Source organism: Triturus cristatus, chromosome 4_1 (genome assembly GCF_964204655.1).
Source record: "Triturus cristatus chromosome 4_1, aTriCri1.1, whole genome shotgun sequence".
Lineage (NCBI taxonomy): Eukaryota > Metazoa > Chordata > Amphibia > Caudata > Salamandridae > Triturus > Triturus cristatus.
In genome coordinates, this window is record NC_140585.1 from 1,127,027,401 (window position 1) to 1,127,040,530 (window position 13,130).

Genomic DNA, 13,130 nt, shown 5'->3' on the forward strand with positions numbered 1-13,130 from the left:
AAGTGCTCGTGGAGTTTGTGACGGCGCAAGTGACACATAAAGTGGTATATACAGCGGTGAAGACGGCGTAACAGAAACAATAATGGTACATAAATCTGGCAAAGTTAGGGCATTTGTACAATTAATGTAAGAGTTTTTCAAGTAGCAGTACAGCAAATGCACATGGACAAAAAGGCGCCAAAATAACGCTGTTGAAGTCGACGGCGTTTCGGCCTGTAATACTCTAGGCCATCATCAGGACAGGTTACACATACTTGGGGCAGTGAGGCAACCGTGAGAAGGTTCACCAGGCAGGACACGGCCTTGCGGATAAGTGGAAGGTCCGTGGAAATTAGTAAAGGACGAGGGACTCGGGTGCGGTGATTTACTCGCCTTTCCATTCACTCCGATTGACCGAGTCCCTCGTCCTTTACTAATTTCCACGGACCTTCCACTTATCCGCAAGGCCTTGTCCCGCCTGGTGAACCTTCTCCCGGTTGCCTCACTGCCCCAAGTATGTGTAACCTGTCCTGATGATGGCCTAGAGTATTACAGGCCGAAACGCCGTCGACTTCAACAGCGTTATTTTGGCGCCTTTTTGTCCATGTGCATTTGCTGTACTGCTACTTGAAAAACTCTTACATTAATTGTACAAATGCCCTAACTTTGCCAGATTTATGTACCATTATTGTTTCTGTTGCGCCGTCTTCACCGCTGTATATACCACTTTATGTGTCACTTGCGCCGTCACAAACTCCACGAGCACTTGTGCACAGTATTTTGTTGGTTACATTGCCACTAATTGTCACGCAGTGCTTCCCTTCCATATGATATGTACGTATGACGTAATATGTCCATCATGTGTTGAACATCCTTAAAAATATACATTTGTCTATATTCTTGGTCTCCCTGTGTCTTCCCTATGTGGATTAATTCCTCCAATAAGTACTTTATTACACGGCTCGTTTTGATATTACTTGCCCTTTCAATGAATTCCACATTGAGACATTGTTGTTAGATATAATGTACCGCCCCAGTCTCACTGTGGTTTATGGGCTACCTCCTGTGGTCTGATACTGTAACGGAACAGACAGCGCCACCTTAGTAGCACGCGACAGCCCATAAACTTTCGGATCTACATCTATTACTTTCAAGCTGTGCGAGTCCCACCATTATCTTTGTCATGACCACAGACTCAGCTACCAAGTTAAAAACATCTGTAAAACGTGCCCACACATCCGTTTCTGGACCACTGGATCATGTAAGCTGCATATCAGTTACTACTTACTGGTGGGCTTCTGTGGAATTGCTTCTCTAATAATTGTTATAATGGGAACACTGTTCAACTTCCCAAAGCACTTGCCCAGTGATGCCAACCGATTTCAAGTAAAATGCTGCTAAGCTTGACATTGTGCCCATCATAAACTTCTTACCGGAGTGCTTAAAGCGATTCTGCCTGCCTGCCACAGCTACTCCCATGCCTCGGGTGCTCATTAAGTTCAGTAATCCCTCTGGTTCTTTGCAATCCCACTATGCTTATTCATTGTTTGTTCTTTGACTTGTACAATAACCTCTGATGGAATTCCCTCCCCTGTAGCTCTGATCAGCTTTCTTCTTCCCTTAGTTCAAGTTTACCTTTGGCCAAGACCCCACCTTTCCTACCAACACAAGACTTCCCGCTTCATACTAGTACAATCCCTTGTGTCGTATGTGTACAATTGTAAATGTGCAATTATTCCCCACTTGTTTTACCTTTTTTCTTGAAGCCCCCCTTACTCATTATCCTAACTCATTAACTTTCTGTATGAAACAATCCCTTCAGAAATCTCATGTCGGTTATGTTACTGTGTTAAGCCTTTCTGTTAAAAGTACTTAAAACTCAAGTCTTTATTTTATCCCAAACATGTGCACTATTTATGACAGTTTTGTGTTATGCTGTGTATTTAAACACTGTTGTTTGATACATGTACTTCCTCCATAAAGATGTAGCACCCTTCATTGAATATTTGAAGACCATAAAGGAAGGAACTGCTGTCTTAATGGCAACTTACGATGATGGTGCCACAAAGTGAGTACATTTTGTTTCACCCATTCCCCTTATTTAGTCACTGTATAACACAATACCTGATGATATGCATGATTTGTTTCATACAAGATTATTTTGATGCATGTACATTTTGCACGCTCTTCATTTTTAATCTCCTTGTATCCACAGGAGGTAAAAACACCTAAATGTGGTCAATCTGTACACTCCTCCCCACATATTCCAACCTCAATTTAAAGCCTGTGATGCACCTCAGATCGATATTTTGTTTTTAATGTTCAATACAAACATTGGACACTTGTATTATACTTTCTGATTGTATTCTTCCCCCTCTGGTCTTAGAAACCAGATGTTTGCTTTGTGAAGCTGCATCATTGAAGAAGTGTATGCCAGAGACACTGTACCCTTTCTCAAAATTGAGGATAATTAGCTTCCTGCAAGTCAGGGTGTACTGCTCCTTTGGATGAAGTGTCTTGAAAGAGGTCTGTCCTCCTGAGTTCTGGACCTGTCTGTGTTACAGTAATTGCTTCCAGGTTAATAATCTGCAGTGGAATTCCCTCCAAATGAACTGGAAAGAGAGAAGGAAGAAGAACTCTTCCAGTATTTGGTATGTGAGGTTGTGGCAGTTGTGGCCCACCAGAGGACAGGTGATGGAACATACTGATGGGTGGGCTCCACCTGGGTACATGAGGCTGACAGTCTGACTAATGGTCCCGTCTTAGTATAAGTGCTTGGACAAACTAAAGGGTGAGCCTCTAGTGAGCCCTGGTGCGTTAACTGAGTGATGAGTGTATCTCATTGAAGTAAAGGTTCTTGGGCTGAATTATGGGTTGCCTCACTTGTGTGCCTGGTGCTTAGACAGGTTTATGGTTGAGGTCTGCCGGAGTGTAGATGTTAAGATAGACTAGTAGGCCCCTCCTAAGTAGGTACAAATGCCTGGAAAAACATATCTCGCTAGAGGTGCTTAGACTAATTGATGGCTGGTGCACCCCCACTCCCGTAATACACATATATTGGCAGACTGATTAGTTTGACCCAATAGAGTACAGGTGTTTGGGCAACATGATTGGGTGGATGTCTCACCTGAATAATAATGTTTGGGCTGACTAACCGGCATAGCTTGTCTAAGTATTGGTGCTTAGAAATGTTGATGGATGTGTTGCACCAAATTACAGATGCTTTGATAGATTTGTGAGCACGGTGAGTGCATGTGTTTATACAAATTTGCGGGGTCTATGCGACTAAGTACAGTGCTTTGACTGATGGATGGACTGCACCCAAACAAGGGTGCTTTGACAGACTGATGAAAGGACCCAGATGAGTAAGGCACTTCGAAACACAGTCCTTTTTTAGGTCTTGCCTGAGCCAGCGCATGCGCTGCTCTGGCGAGACTTTTAGGAAGGGCTTCAGAAAATGCTACCATGGCCGGCCTACAGTTTGCGTGCATGTGCGCGGACGTGCGCTTATCGCACAGCCGTCATCTGGCTTTCTTATCTCTTCCTTAAAACTAATCGCGATCACTTTCACTTTTGCCAATTTCATGCGCGGGCACGCTTAAAGCGCGATCACTTTAACTTTTTTTCTACCGCATCACTAATGCGCGCGCGTTGAGTCCAAGTACCTCGGGTCTGTGGGGGCATAAATCAGCTTCACGAGAGCCTGTCGGCAGCCGCGCTGCAGCATCTATAGAGGGAAAATCCTTCAAATGGCGACGGCAGCGCAAATATCCTTCCGTAGCGTCTTCCCTCAGCGAAGCTCTTCCCTCTCTTCTTCCGGAACCAAATCTATCTCTGTGGGTCACAACCAAGTGCAAAGAAAACTCCTGCCGGGCCCTTGAGAACATTTCCACGGCACCATACAAGTAAAACCGTTTAAAGCTCGTGTTAAAACAACACAGAAACACATTCAGAACTTCCTCGTTCTTTCAGAATTTGTTTATTTTCATGATGTTCGGCCGGGGTCGCAGTTTGTGACATGCAGACAAAACGTGCGTGCAGAATAGTTAATTAAAAAGCGATCCTAAAGATGAATGGTGTTTATTGAAGCGAGCCCATAGGTGTTACCCCTGGCACTCTTGCTCCAGATGGACACTTTCTTCCGCTGTTTCCACGGCTGTGGTGTTTGTGGGCTGACCAGCACATTCCTGCTGTTGCCCGTCGTCAACACGCATTCGCCGCTCCCCAGCCTGACAGCGAAGGTCTCAACACAACTCCCAAGCCCTCGTGAATACACTTGGCGGTTGTACTTATTGCCTGTTGTTTTACTGGGAAGAGGGTGACCGCACCTACAAAGACTGTCCACAAGCATGCCGTGAGGCTGTGGCTTCTCCAAATATTTTGATGGCAAGGCCCCCCAGCTGCACTAAAGTCGCCATCTGATATTTACACATTCTGATGGATACATCTGCCAGTGGATTCCTCACCTTGTGAATATCCCCTGCGCCAGCATTCCACAGAACTTTTCTTCCCCAGCATTCCACGTCGACGTGGGCGACGTCATAATACACCGGCTCCGCTCGCGACTCCGATCGACGTCACCGGAGCCATAAGAAGCCCACGTCGGCGTGATGACGTCAGTTCCCTTTTTTTCCGCGCCTTCGACGCTCAACGGTTTTTCTCCAGTGCTACTTTGTAGTTTGGTCGTGTATCTCTGTTTATTCGACTATGTCTTCGACTAGGAAGTCGGGCTTTAAGCCCTGTAGGGAGTGTGGAGGCCTGATGTCGATTACGGATCCTCACCAGAATTGTTTATGGTGCCTCTCCTCGGAACATGATATGGAGGAGTGCGGATGCTGTAAAAGCATGAACCCGAAGGCACTTAAGGAAAGGAAGACCAAGCTCTTCATGAAGAAGATTGGTGAGGAAAAAAGAGGGAGGAAGAAGGAGAGATCGAAGAGAGAGTCATCGACTTCGAGGTCGAAGAAACACCATAAAAAAAGTAAACATTCTAGACGTCGATCCTCGAAGTCCAAGAAATCGAGGTCGAGGTCGGCTTCGTCTCATGGACGTCGGAGCAAAGGTTTGTCTCCTTCTCCTTCACCTTCAAGGTCTCCGGAAGGTTCTCCTTCGAGTAAGCAGACTCCGAATCAGTCTCCGACAAGGTCTTCGGCTCCGTCTAAGACGTCGACTCCAATTCGTGTGGAGTCGGATGCTTCTATGCATGAGGAGCAGGAAGAGTCGGTTCCAGTACCTGAAGATTCGGAGGCTCCAGTGGAGGATATTGCGGAGCCGGTGCCGGAGGCCCCACAAGAGGTTCCTTTGCCTCAGTTCCCGGCCCCAGGTACGGATTCGGCTAATTTCTTGAATGCTATGTATGGCATTTTTAATAGGGCGGCCTACCCATCCGGAGCACCAGCTGGTCCCGTGGGTCCGATGGCCTTTACAATGGGGGTGCCACAGCAGTATGCTCAGGCCCCCTTTATGCCCTTTATGCCGATGGCGCCTTCTTGGCAGTTTCCGGCGCCGTCTGGGGATCCGATTCGACCTCGGAAGGTTCGACAGGCTTCGGAGCCACCTTCGACGCCGAAGCCGACTCCATCGACGCCGAAGCCGACTCCATCGACGTCGAGGCTGACTCCATCTGCGCCGTGTCTGGCGCCGTCGACGCCGGTTCCTCTGGTTCCTCCGACGTCGCCGACGTCGGTCCCCCGAATCCGGTCGAGGAGGGAAGCCCAGAGGTTGTTGGAGGAAAGAAGATATCGAGAGGTGGAAGAAGGTGAGGTTGATTCTTCTTCGGTCGAATTCGAGGGCATTGAGGAGGCCAGTGGGCTGGATACGACCCCAGAGTGGGAACATACATCTGCCAGGTCTTCTCCACCTCATGAGTTGGCTCCCTATCACGTAGTGATAAAGAAAGCAGCGGAGCTTCTGGATTTACAGCTGCCTTCTGTAGAGTACAAATCCAACCTGCTCACAGAAGTGTTACATTCTCCGACTTCGACATCGGAGCCCTTGTTGCCTTTCAATGAGGCCATATTGGAGCCGGTATTAGAGGTATGGAAGAAGCCCCTTTCTTCTCCTGCAGTGTGTTGACAGGTGGCAAGAAGGTACAAGGTTGCACCAGGGGATCCTGACTTTTTATCCACTCATCCGTCCCCGGACAGTTTGGTTGTGCAGGCTTCATGCTCCAAGCATGCTTCCGGTGCCTTTCCTCAGTCTCCAGCTGACAGGGAGTCTAAAAAGGCTGATCAGGCAGCCAAAAAAACCTTTTCGACAGGAAGCATGGCGTTAAAATCGACTAATGCTACGTGCCTGCTGGGGCGTTACGTGCACGCTCTAATGGATTCCATTAAGTCCTTGGCTCCTAAGTTGCCTGAAGGGGATAAGTCATCCTTCATGGAGGTTGTAGCGGACACTCAGGCGGCTGCCAGGCAAGTTATCCAGTCAGGGTTGGATACTGCGGACTCCGTGGCAAGGATCATGGGGTCTTCTGTTGCTGTGAGAAGGCAGGCTTGGCTCCGTAACTCTGGTTTCTCAGCGGATGTTCAAGCTACGCTGGTCGATCTTCCATTTGATGGTCAGAAGCTGTTTGGGGAGAAAGCGGACTCTGCCCTTCAGCGTTTTAAGGACAGCCGATTGACTGCAAAATCCTTGGGCCTGCAAGTACCGGCAAAGGGTTCGACCTTTCGAAAATTTAGGGGCTTTGGGCGATCGTCTTTTCGCTCTTACCGGCAGCCCCAGCAGCAGCAGCAGAATTCCCTCTATAAGTCCTATAGAGGGAGGCAAAGGGGTCGGAGAGGTTCTGGACGCAACCCCTCTTCTTCCTCCTCCTCTGCTCCCAATGAGGCCTCAGGGAAGCAGCCCTAGATCCCCCATCCTGGATCATGTAAGGCCTGTGGGGGGTCGGGTGTCCTACTTTCTACGGGGTTGGAAATCGGTTACAACAGACCTTTGGGTTTTGAACCTCGTGGAGACTGGGTACGCCCTTCCCTTTCGGGAGTTTCCTCCCCCTTACCCTCCTTGCCAAGGTTATTGCTCGGAAGACCATCTGCTTCTCTTGCAGAAAGAAGTTCTAGCCTTGCTTCAGAAGGGTGCAATAGAGGTGGTTCCGGAGCAGGAAAGGGGTCAGGGATGCTACTCCCGGTATTTTCTGATTCCCAAGAAGGACGGCAGATTGCGTCCAATCCTGGACCTCAGAATCTTGAATTTTTACCTGAAGCAGAAGAAATTCAAGATGCTGACCCTTGCGCAGGTTCTTCAAGCGTTGCAGCAAGGAGACTGGATGGTGTCGCTCGACTTGCAGGACGCGTACTTCCATGTCCCAATCCTGAAGTCGCACAGGAAGTATCTCCGTTTTACGGTTGGGTCGCAACATTACCAGTTTGCGCTCGTCCCGTTTGGTCTTACTACCGCACCTCGAGTCTTCACAAAGGTGATGGCAGTGGTGGCTGCTCATCTCAGGAGGTCGGGGATTCCGGTTTTTCCCTACCTGGACGACTGGCTTCTGAAGGCAGAGTCCCCAGAGATGGTGCAGCGTCATCTGCAGGTGACAACTCAGCTGTTGTTCGACTTGGGTTTTTCAATCAATGTGCCCAAATCTCACCTGGTGCCCTCTCAACGCAACCTGTTTATAGGGGCAGTACTGGACACTACTGTGTGTCGAGCATTCCCTCCTCCTCAAAGGATTCTCGACATTCAGGAGATGGTCCCTTTATTCCACAGTGGAGCGGTTGTTCCAGTTCTGAAGGTCCTTCGTCTGCTCGGTCTGTTCGCTTCCTGCATTCTGTTGGTCAACCATGCACGCTGGCACATGAGGGCGCTCCAGTGGTGCCTCCGCAAGCAGTGGTATCAGCACAACGGGGATCTCAGGGAGTCAGTCAAGATCTCCAGAGAAGCTGCAGCGGATCTGTCTTGGTGGAGTGTAGAGGGCAATCTGTCGCAGGGAAAGCACTTCCATCTATCTCCATCAGTGGCCACAGTGATAACGGATGCATCCACCTTAGGGTGGGGTGCGCATCTGGGGGACCTGGAGATCAAGGGTCTGTGGTCTCCAGAGGAAAGGTTGCTTCACATCAACCTTCTGGAATTGCGGGCGATTCGTTTGGCGCTCAAGGCCTTCCTGCCTTCCCTTCGCGGTCAGTCGATTCAAGTCCTGACAGACAACACGACCGCGATGTGGTATGTCAACAAGCAGGGAGGTGTGGGGTCGCTTTGTCTATGCAGAGAGGCCTTACGTCTATGGTCCTGGGTTCAGGACCATCAGATTTGTCTGATGGCAAATCATCTGGCCGGGGTGCTGAACGTGCGTGCGGATAGTCTGTCGGCAGTTCTCCGCCGACCACGAGTGGAGGCTCCATCCGGAGGTAGTTCGTCACGTCTTTCGGACGTGGGGAACTCCTCGGGTGGATCTGTTTGCCACTTTCGAGAACACGCACTGCCCGTCATTCTGCAGTCTCCAGTATCCGATGCAGGGGGCGTTGGGGGACGCGTTTTAGTTGAGTTGGGGCTCACGACTCCTTTACGCGTTTCCTGCCATACCCTTGATTCCTCGGGTTCTGAGGAAGATTCGCCAAGACCGGGCCCAAGTCATATTGGTCGCCCCGGATTGGCCAAGAAGGGTGTGGTATACAGATCTTCTCCAACTCTCCACGTGCCCTCCGCTCCGTCTCCCTCTGAGGGCAGACCTCCTCTCACAGTCGGAGGGGCAGGTTCTACACCCCCACCTCCAGAGCTTACACCTTCATGCCTGGAGATTGAACGGGGCAACCTGAGTTCCTTCTCTCTCCCACCTGATGTGGTGGATGTTATTTTATCGGCCAGGCGACACTCCACCAAGTCCGTTTACTCCTACAGGTGGTCTAGATTTGTAAAATGGTGTGGAGAGAGGTCCGTTGACCCTTTAAAAGCCCATCTTTCTGATGTTCTCCAGTTTGCTCTTTACTTGGCTCAGCAGGGCTGTGCTGTGGCCACGGTTAAGGGCTATCTTTCGGCCTTATCGGCTTTTCTGTGCCTTCCAGATCAACCATCACTTTTCAAGTCCCCGGTTGTTCTGAGGTTCATCAAGGGCCTTACAAACATGTTTCCTCCCACCCCATTTGTAAAGCCTCAGTGGGACCTTAATCTTGTTTTAACCTTTCTAATGGGGTCCCCTTTTGAGCCTCTTCATTCTTGTCCTTTGAGGCTGTTATCATTTAAGGTGGTTTTTCTTGTGGCCATAACCTCGGCAAGGAGGGTAAGTGAGCTTCAAGCTCTTAGTTCCAAACCTCCGTTCCTTACTCTGCATGCTGAAAGGATGGTTCTCAGGACCAGGGCTGCTTTCCTGCCAAAGGTAGTCACTCCGTTTCATTTGGGGCAGTCCATTACTCTCCCTGTTTTCTACCCTCCTCCTCACCCTTCCAAAGAGGAGGAAAGACTCCATCGTTTGGACCCGAAGAGGGCTGTTAGTTTTTATCTGGATAGAACCAAGGACTTTCGCCTTGATGACCAGCTCTTTATTGGCTACATTGGTCGTTCTAAGGGGAAGGCGGTGCACAAGCGCACGCTGTCAAGATGGATAATTCTGACTATCAAGATCTGCTACGCCCTGGCTGGTAAGACTCCTCCTGATGGCATTAGAGCGCATTCAACTAGAGCTAAAGCCTCTACATCTGCTTTGGCCCGGGGTGTTCCTGTGGCAGATATTTGTAAAGCCGCGACTTGGGCCTCCCTCCATACTTTCGCAAAGCATTATTGCTTGGACTCTGAGATGAAGAGGGAGGGCCACTTCGCGCGCTCTGTGTTACAGGACTTTCTGGTATAGGAAGGTGGACACCCTCCTCCGGGAGTGGGGACTGCTGTGGAATCTATTCACAAGGTGAGGAATCCACTGGCAGATGTATCCATCAGAAGAACAAGTTACTTACCTTCGGTAACGCTTTTTCTGGTGGATACAGTATCTGCCTGTGGATTCCTCACTGACCCACCCGCCTCCCCGTTGTCCACCTTTGTATACCATGGAATAGGTCTTGTTGGAATGTTTTTATACTTTCTTGTACATTTATAGGAAATGCTTGTTTATTTAGCATTCTTTTCCTTTGTATGCTATGCATATGTGTTGGTGTATTGTATACTGTGTATACTTTGAGTCTGTCGTTAGTCCACCTGTTCGCCTCGAAGGCACGGGAAAAAAATGGGTGGAACTGACGTCATCACGCTGACGTGGGCTTCTTATGGCTCCGGTGACGTCGATCGGAGTCGCGAGCGGAGCCGGTGTATTATGACGTTGCCCACGTCGACGTGGAATGCTGGGGAAGAAAAGTTCTGTGGAATGCTGGCGCAGGGGATATTCACAAGGTGAAGAATCCACAGGCAGATACTGTATCCACCAGAAAAAGCGTTACCGAAGGTAAGTAACTTGTTCGTCAGCACCAAAACTTCGCACACCAATACAGAGTCACACAAGTAACCCTGAAAAGATATGTCTGCAGAACCTCCTAAACTGGTCACACCATCCAGGCACAGAGGGCCAGGGAAGCTTAAGTAAAGTACTGATACGGGTGTTCTCAAATGTGCCTTTTCAAAAGAGATCACTTAGACTATAACAATATCGGCAAAAAGTCGGATTGTCCCTCTTCTGATCAGCAACAAAAACTTGATGAGTGCAGGTTGGGTCGGGCCTAGCCGATGACTGGCAGTCTGTGTATGTGCGGGTGGGGTAATGGCTGTCCCAGCTGTAAGTGCAAAGCAATTACAAAAGGAAAAGCATATTGGCAGCAATCTCCACCAGCGGGCCATGGTTAGCTGCAAGATACTACCTACCTTATGCCATTCTTTTCATTCAAGGTGCATGGAAGCAAATCCTTGGCATTTACACTATTTGTGTCTGCTTACCGCAGATTGAAAAGAAAATGCCAAGTCACCTGTGCTGAGAGGGGGCACTGCCTATTAACAAGAAAGTTCATGCTAATTCAATGGACCACTCTCAGCTCTCATAAGTTCTCACTGACATTATGAATACAAAGACTGACTGTCAAGAGGACATAGGTAAGGAATAAGCCCAGTAGTTGGGCAAGTGCTCTTCCATGCTCCCGATCAGTTTTTATTGAATCCCATTCAATGCAAGGAGAAAGTGCATGTTTATCTAATGAAGCCAGTCCATTAACTTGAAAATGTATATAGCGCAGATTCACCAAAGTTTCCTGGTGCCAAATTATCATTACGCATGTTTTTTGAAGCCTGCAGAGTAAATATGTATCTGAAAGAAACACGTTAGTTAGATTCCTCACCTTAGAATATCCCCAGGCGTCAGGCTGGATCCGGAAAGATTTTTTGTCAGCAAAACCCCTTGCGAGTCGCTAGGCGTCGTCTGCGGCTCCGCGTCCGTCGTCTGCGTCGTGCGCCGGAATGACGTCGTCGGAGTACTTAGATGGCGCCCTCGCGCGCTGATGTCAGTTCTTCTTCTTTTTTCCGCGCCAGACAGCGCCGATCCGGGAAGAGCTTACCCCATTTTTTGACTAAACTTTTTGACTCTTTTTGGTCTACTGTCGACTCGACTCTAGTGCCGGTAGGATGCCTGGGTTTAAAGCCTGTGACTCCTGGCATCGACTGATGTCGGTGACGGATCACCATCGCCGGTGCCTTTACTGTTTGGGGCCCGACCACGATGCGGAATAGTGTATCGACTGTCAGGCCTTGACCTCGAAGGCTAGGCGGGAGTGGTCCCGTAAGCTTCTCGACCTTCGACACTCGGCTCCGCGCCGTTCAAAGTCCCGGTCCAGGAGGAGGTTGAAGGACTGGTCGCGGAGCAGCAGACACCATCACCGCTCGTCGGGCTCGAAGTCTTTGGGTAAGTCGAAGCACTCAAAGAAGTCCAAGTGGTGACACCGCTCTTCGGACTCCCCTCGCCGGTCGCGCGACTCGGTCGAGGGTCAAGGTGGTTCCACCCCCGTGGCTCCGTTGGGGCCGCGTCCGTCCCCATACCCGCCGGTCCCTGGGACTGACGCGACTCCGGCGGAGATCAGTGCCTTCCTCTCGGCCACGAGGGGCCTGGCTCCGCCGTTGACACCTGCCGGCGCGCCTTCGGGCCCCGCGGGCTCAACTGGGCGACCTCGCGAGCCGGCGGCTCCGGCCTCGGCGCCGTCGACTACTTCGGTCCCGACGCCGCAGGTCCCCGAGGGATCCAGGCCTGGATCTCTGCCAGCGCTGGTCGACCTCACGACGCCTTCTCCGCCGGCACCGACACCATTTCCACCTCCGGCGTAGTCTCCGACGCCGATGGATGAACATTTCATCTACCGCCCGGCTCCGATTATTTCCCCTGTTTGTCAGGAGTCGGATGACGGGGGCGACTGGGAGGGGTCTGAGGACCCTATGCGCAGGCAGGCCCATTTAGCACAGGACTGGGCGGACGAACTGGGGGATGCCAGTGGTCTGGACACCTCCCCGGACACTGGTTTCATCTCTCCTCCGACTGTGGCCTCGGAGGAAGGTGCAGCTTTTTCAGTAGTGCTGCGCAAAGCGGCCGACGCCCTTGGGCTGGAGTTGCCTGCTGTGGCCGTGAGGTCTAACTTCCTCACTGAAGTGCTTCAACCGTCAGCAAGCTCCTCGGAGCCTCTGCTGCAGTTCAATGAGGCACTGGTGGACGTTCTGCAGGGCACCTGGTCCAAGCCCTCCACAGTACCTCCTGTGGATCGGAACATGGCCCGGCGCCACCGCCCCGCTCCGGGCGACCCCAGTTTTCTGTCCCACCACCCCACGCCCGAGAGTCTGGTTATCCAGGCCTCTACTTCCCAATCCTCCTTCCTGTCTGCTCCTCCGGATTGGGAATCCAAGAGGCTAGAACAGTTCGGAAAGAAGCTGTTCTCTTCCCTTAGTTTGGGCCTGCGGTCTCTTGAATACCGCTTGCCTCTTGGACCGTTACTCCCACTCTCTGTGGGATACGGTGGAGGACTTGCTGCCCCTGTGTCCGGAGGAGGCCCGGACACTGCTCGCCCAGTCTCTCGCCGATGGGCGAGATGCAGCACGACATGCTATACGATGTGGACTAGACACTATGGACTCGCTGGGTAGGGCAATGTCAACCACGGTGGCGCTCCGTCGCCACGCCTGGCTGCGGTCCACGTCTTTCTCGGGAGATGTCCAGAGTACCCTCATGGATATGCCCTTTGATGGCACTCGCCTTTTTGGCGAGA

At 50.7% G+C, this 13,130-nt stretch overlaps 1 protein-coding gene across 2 annotated transcripts in view; it reads left to right on the plus strand.

Moving 5' to 3' along the window:
* FAM3C (FAM3 metabolism regulating signaling molecule C) overlaps positions 1-13,130 on the plus strand; it is a 337,648-nt gene that overhangs the window by 271,410 nt on the left and 53,108 nt on the right. For both annotated transcript variants that reach the window (XM_085654178.1, XM_085654179.1), the window contains exon 8: positions 1,963-2,047. In XM_085654178.1, coding sequence (XP_085510304.1) covers positions 1,963-2,047 — 85 coding nt within the window. The remainder of the gene's footprint in view (positions 1-1,962; positions 2,048-13,130) is intronic.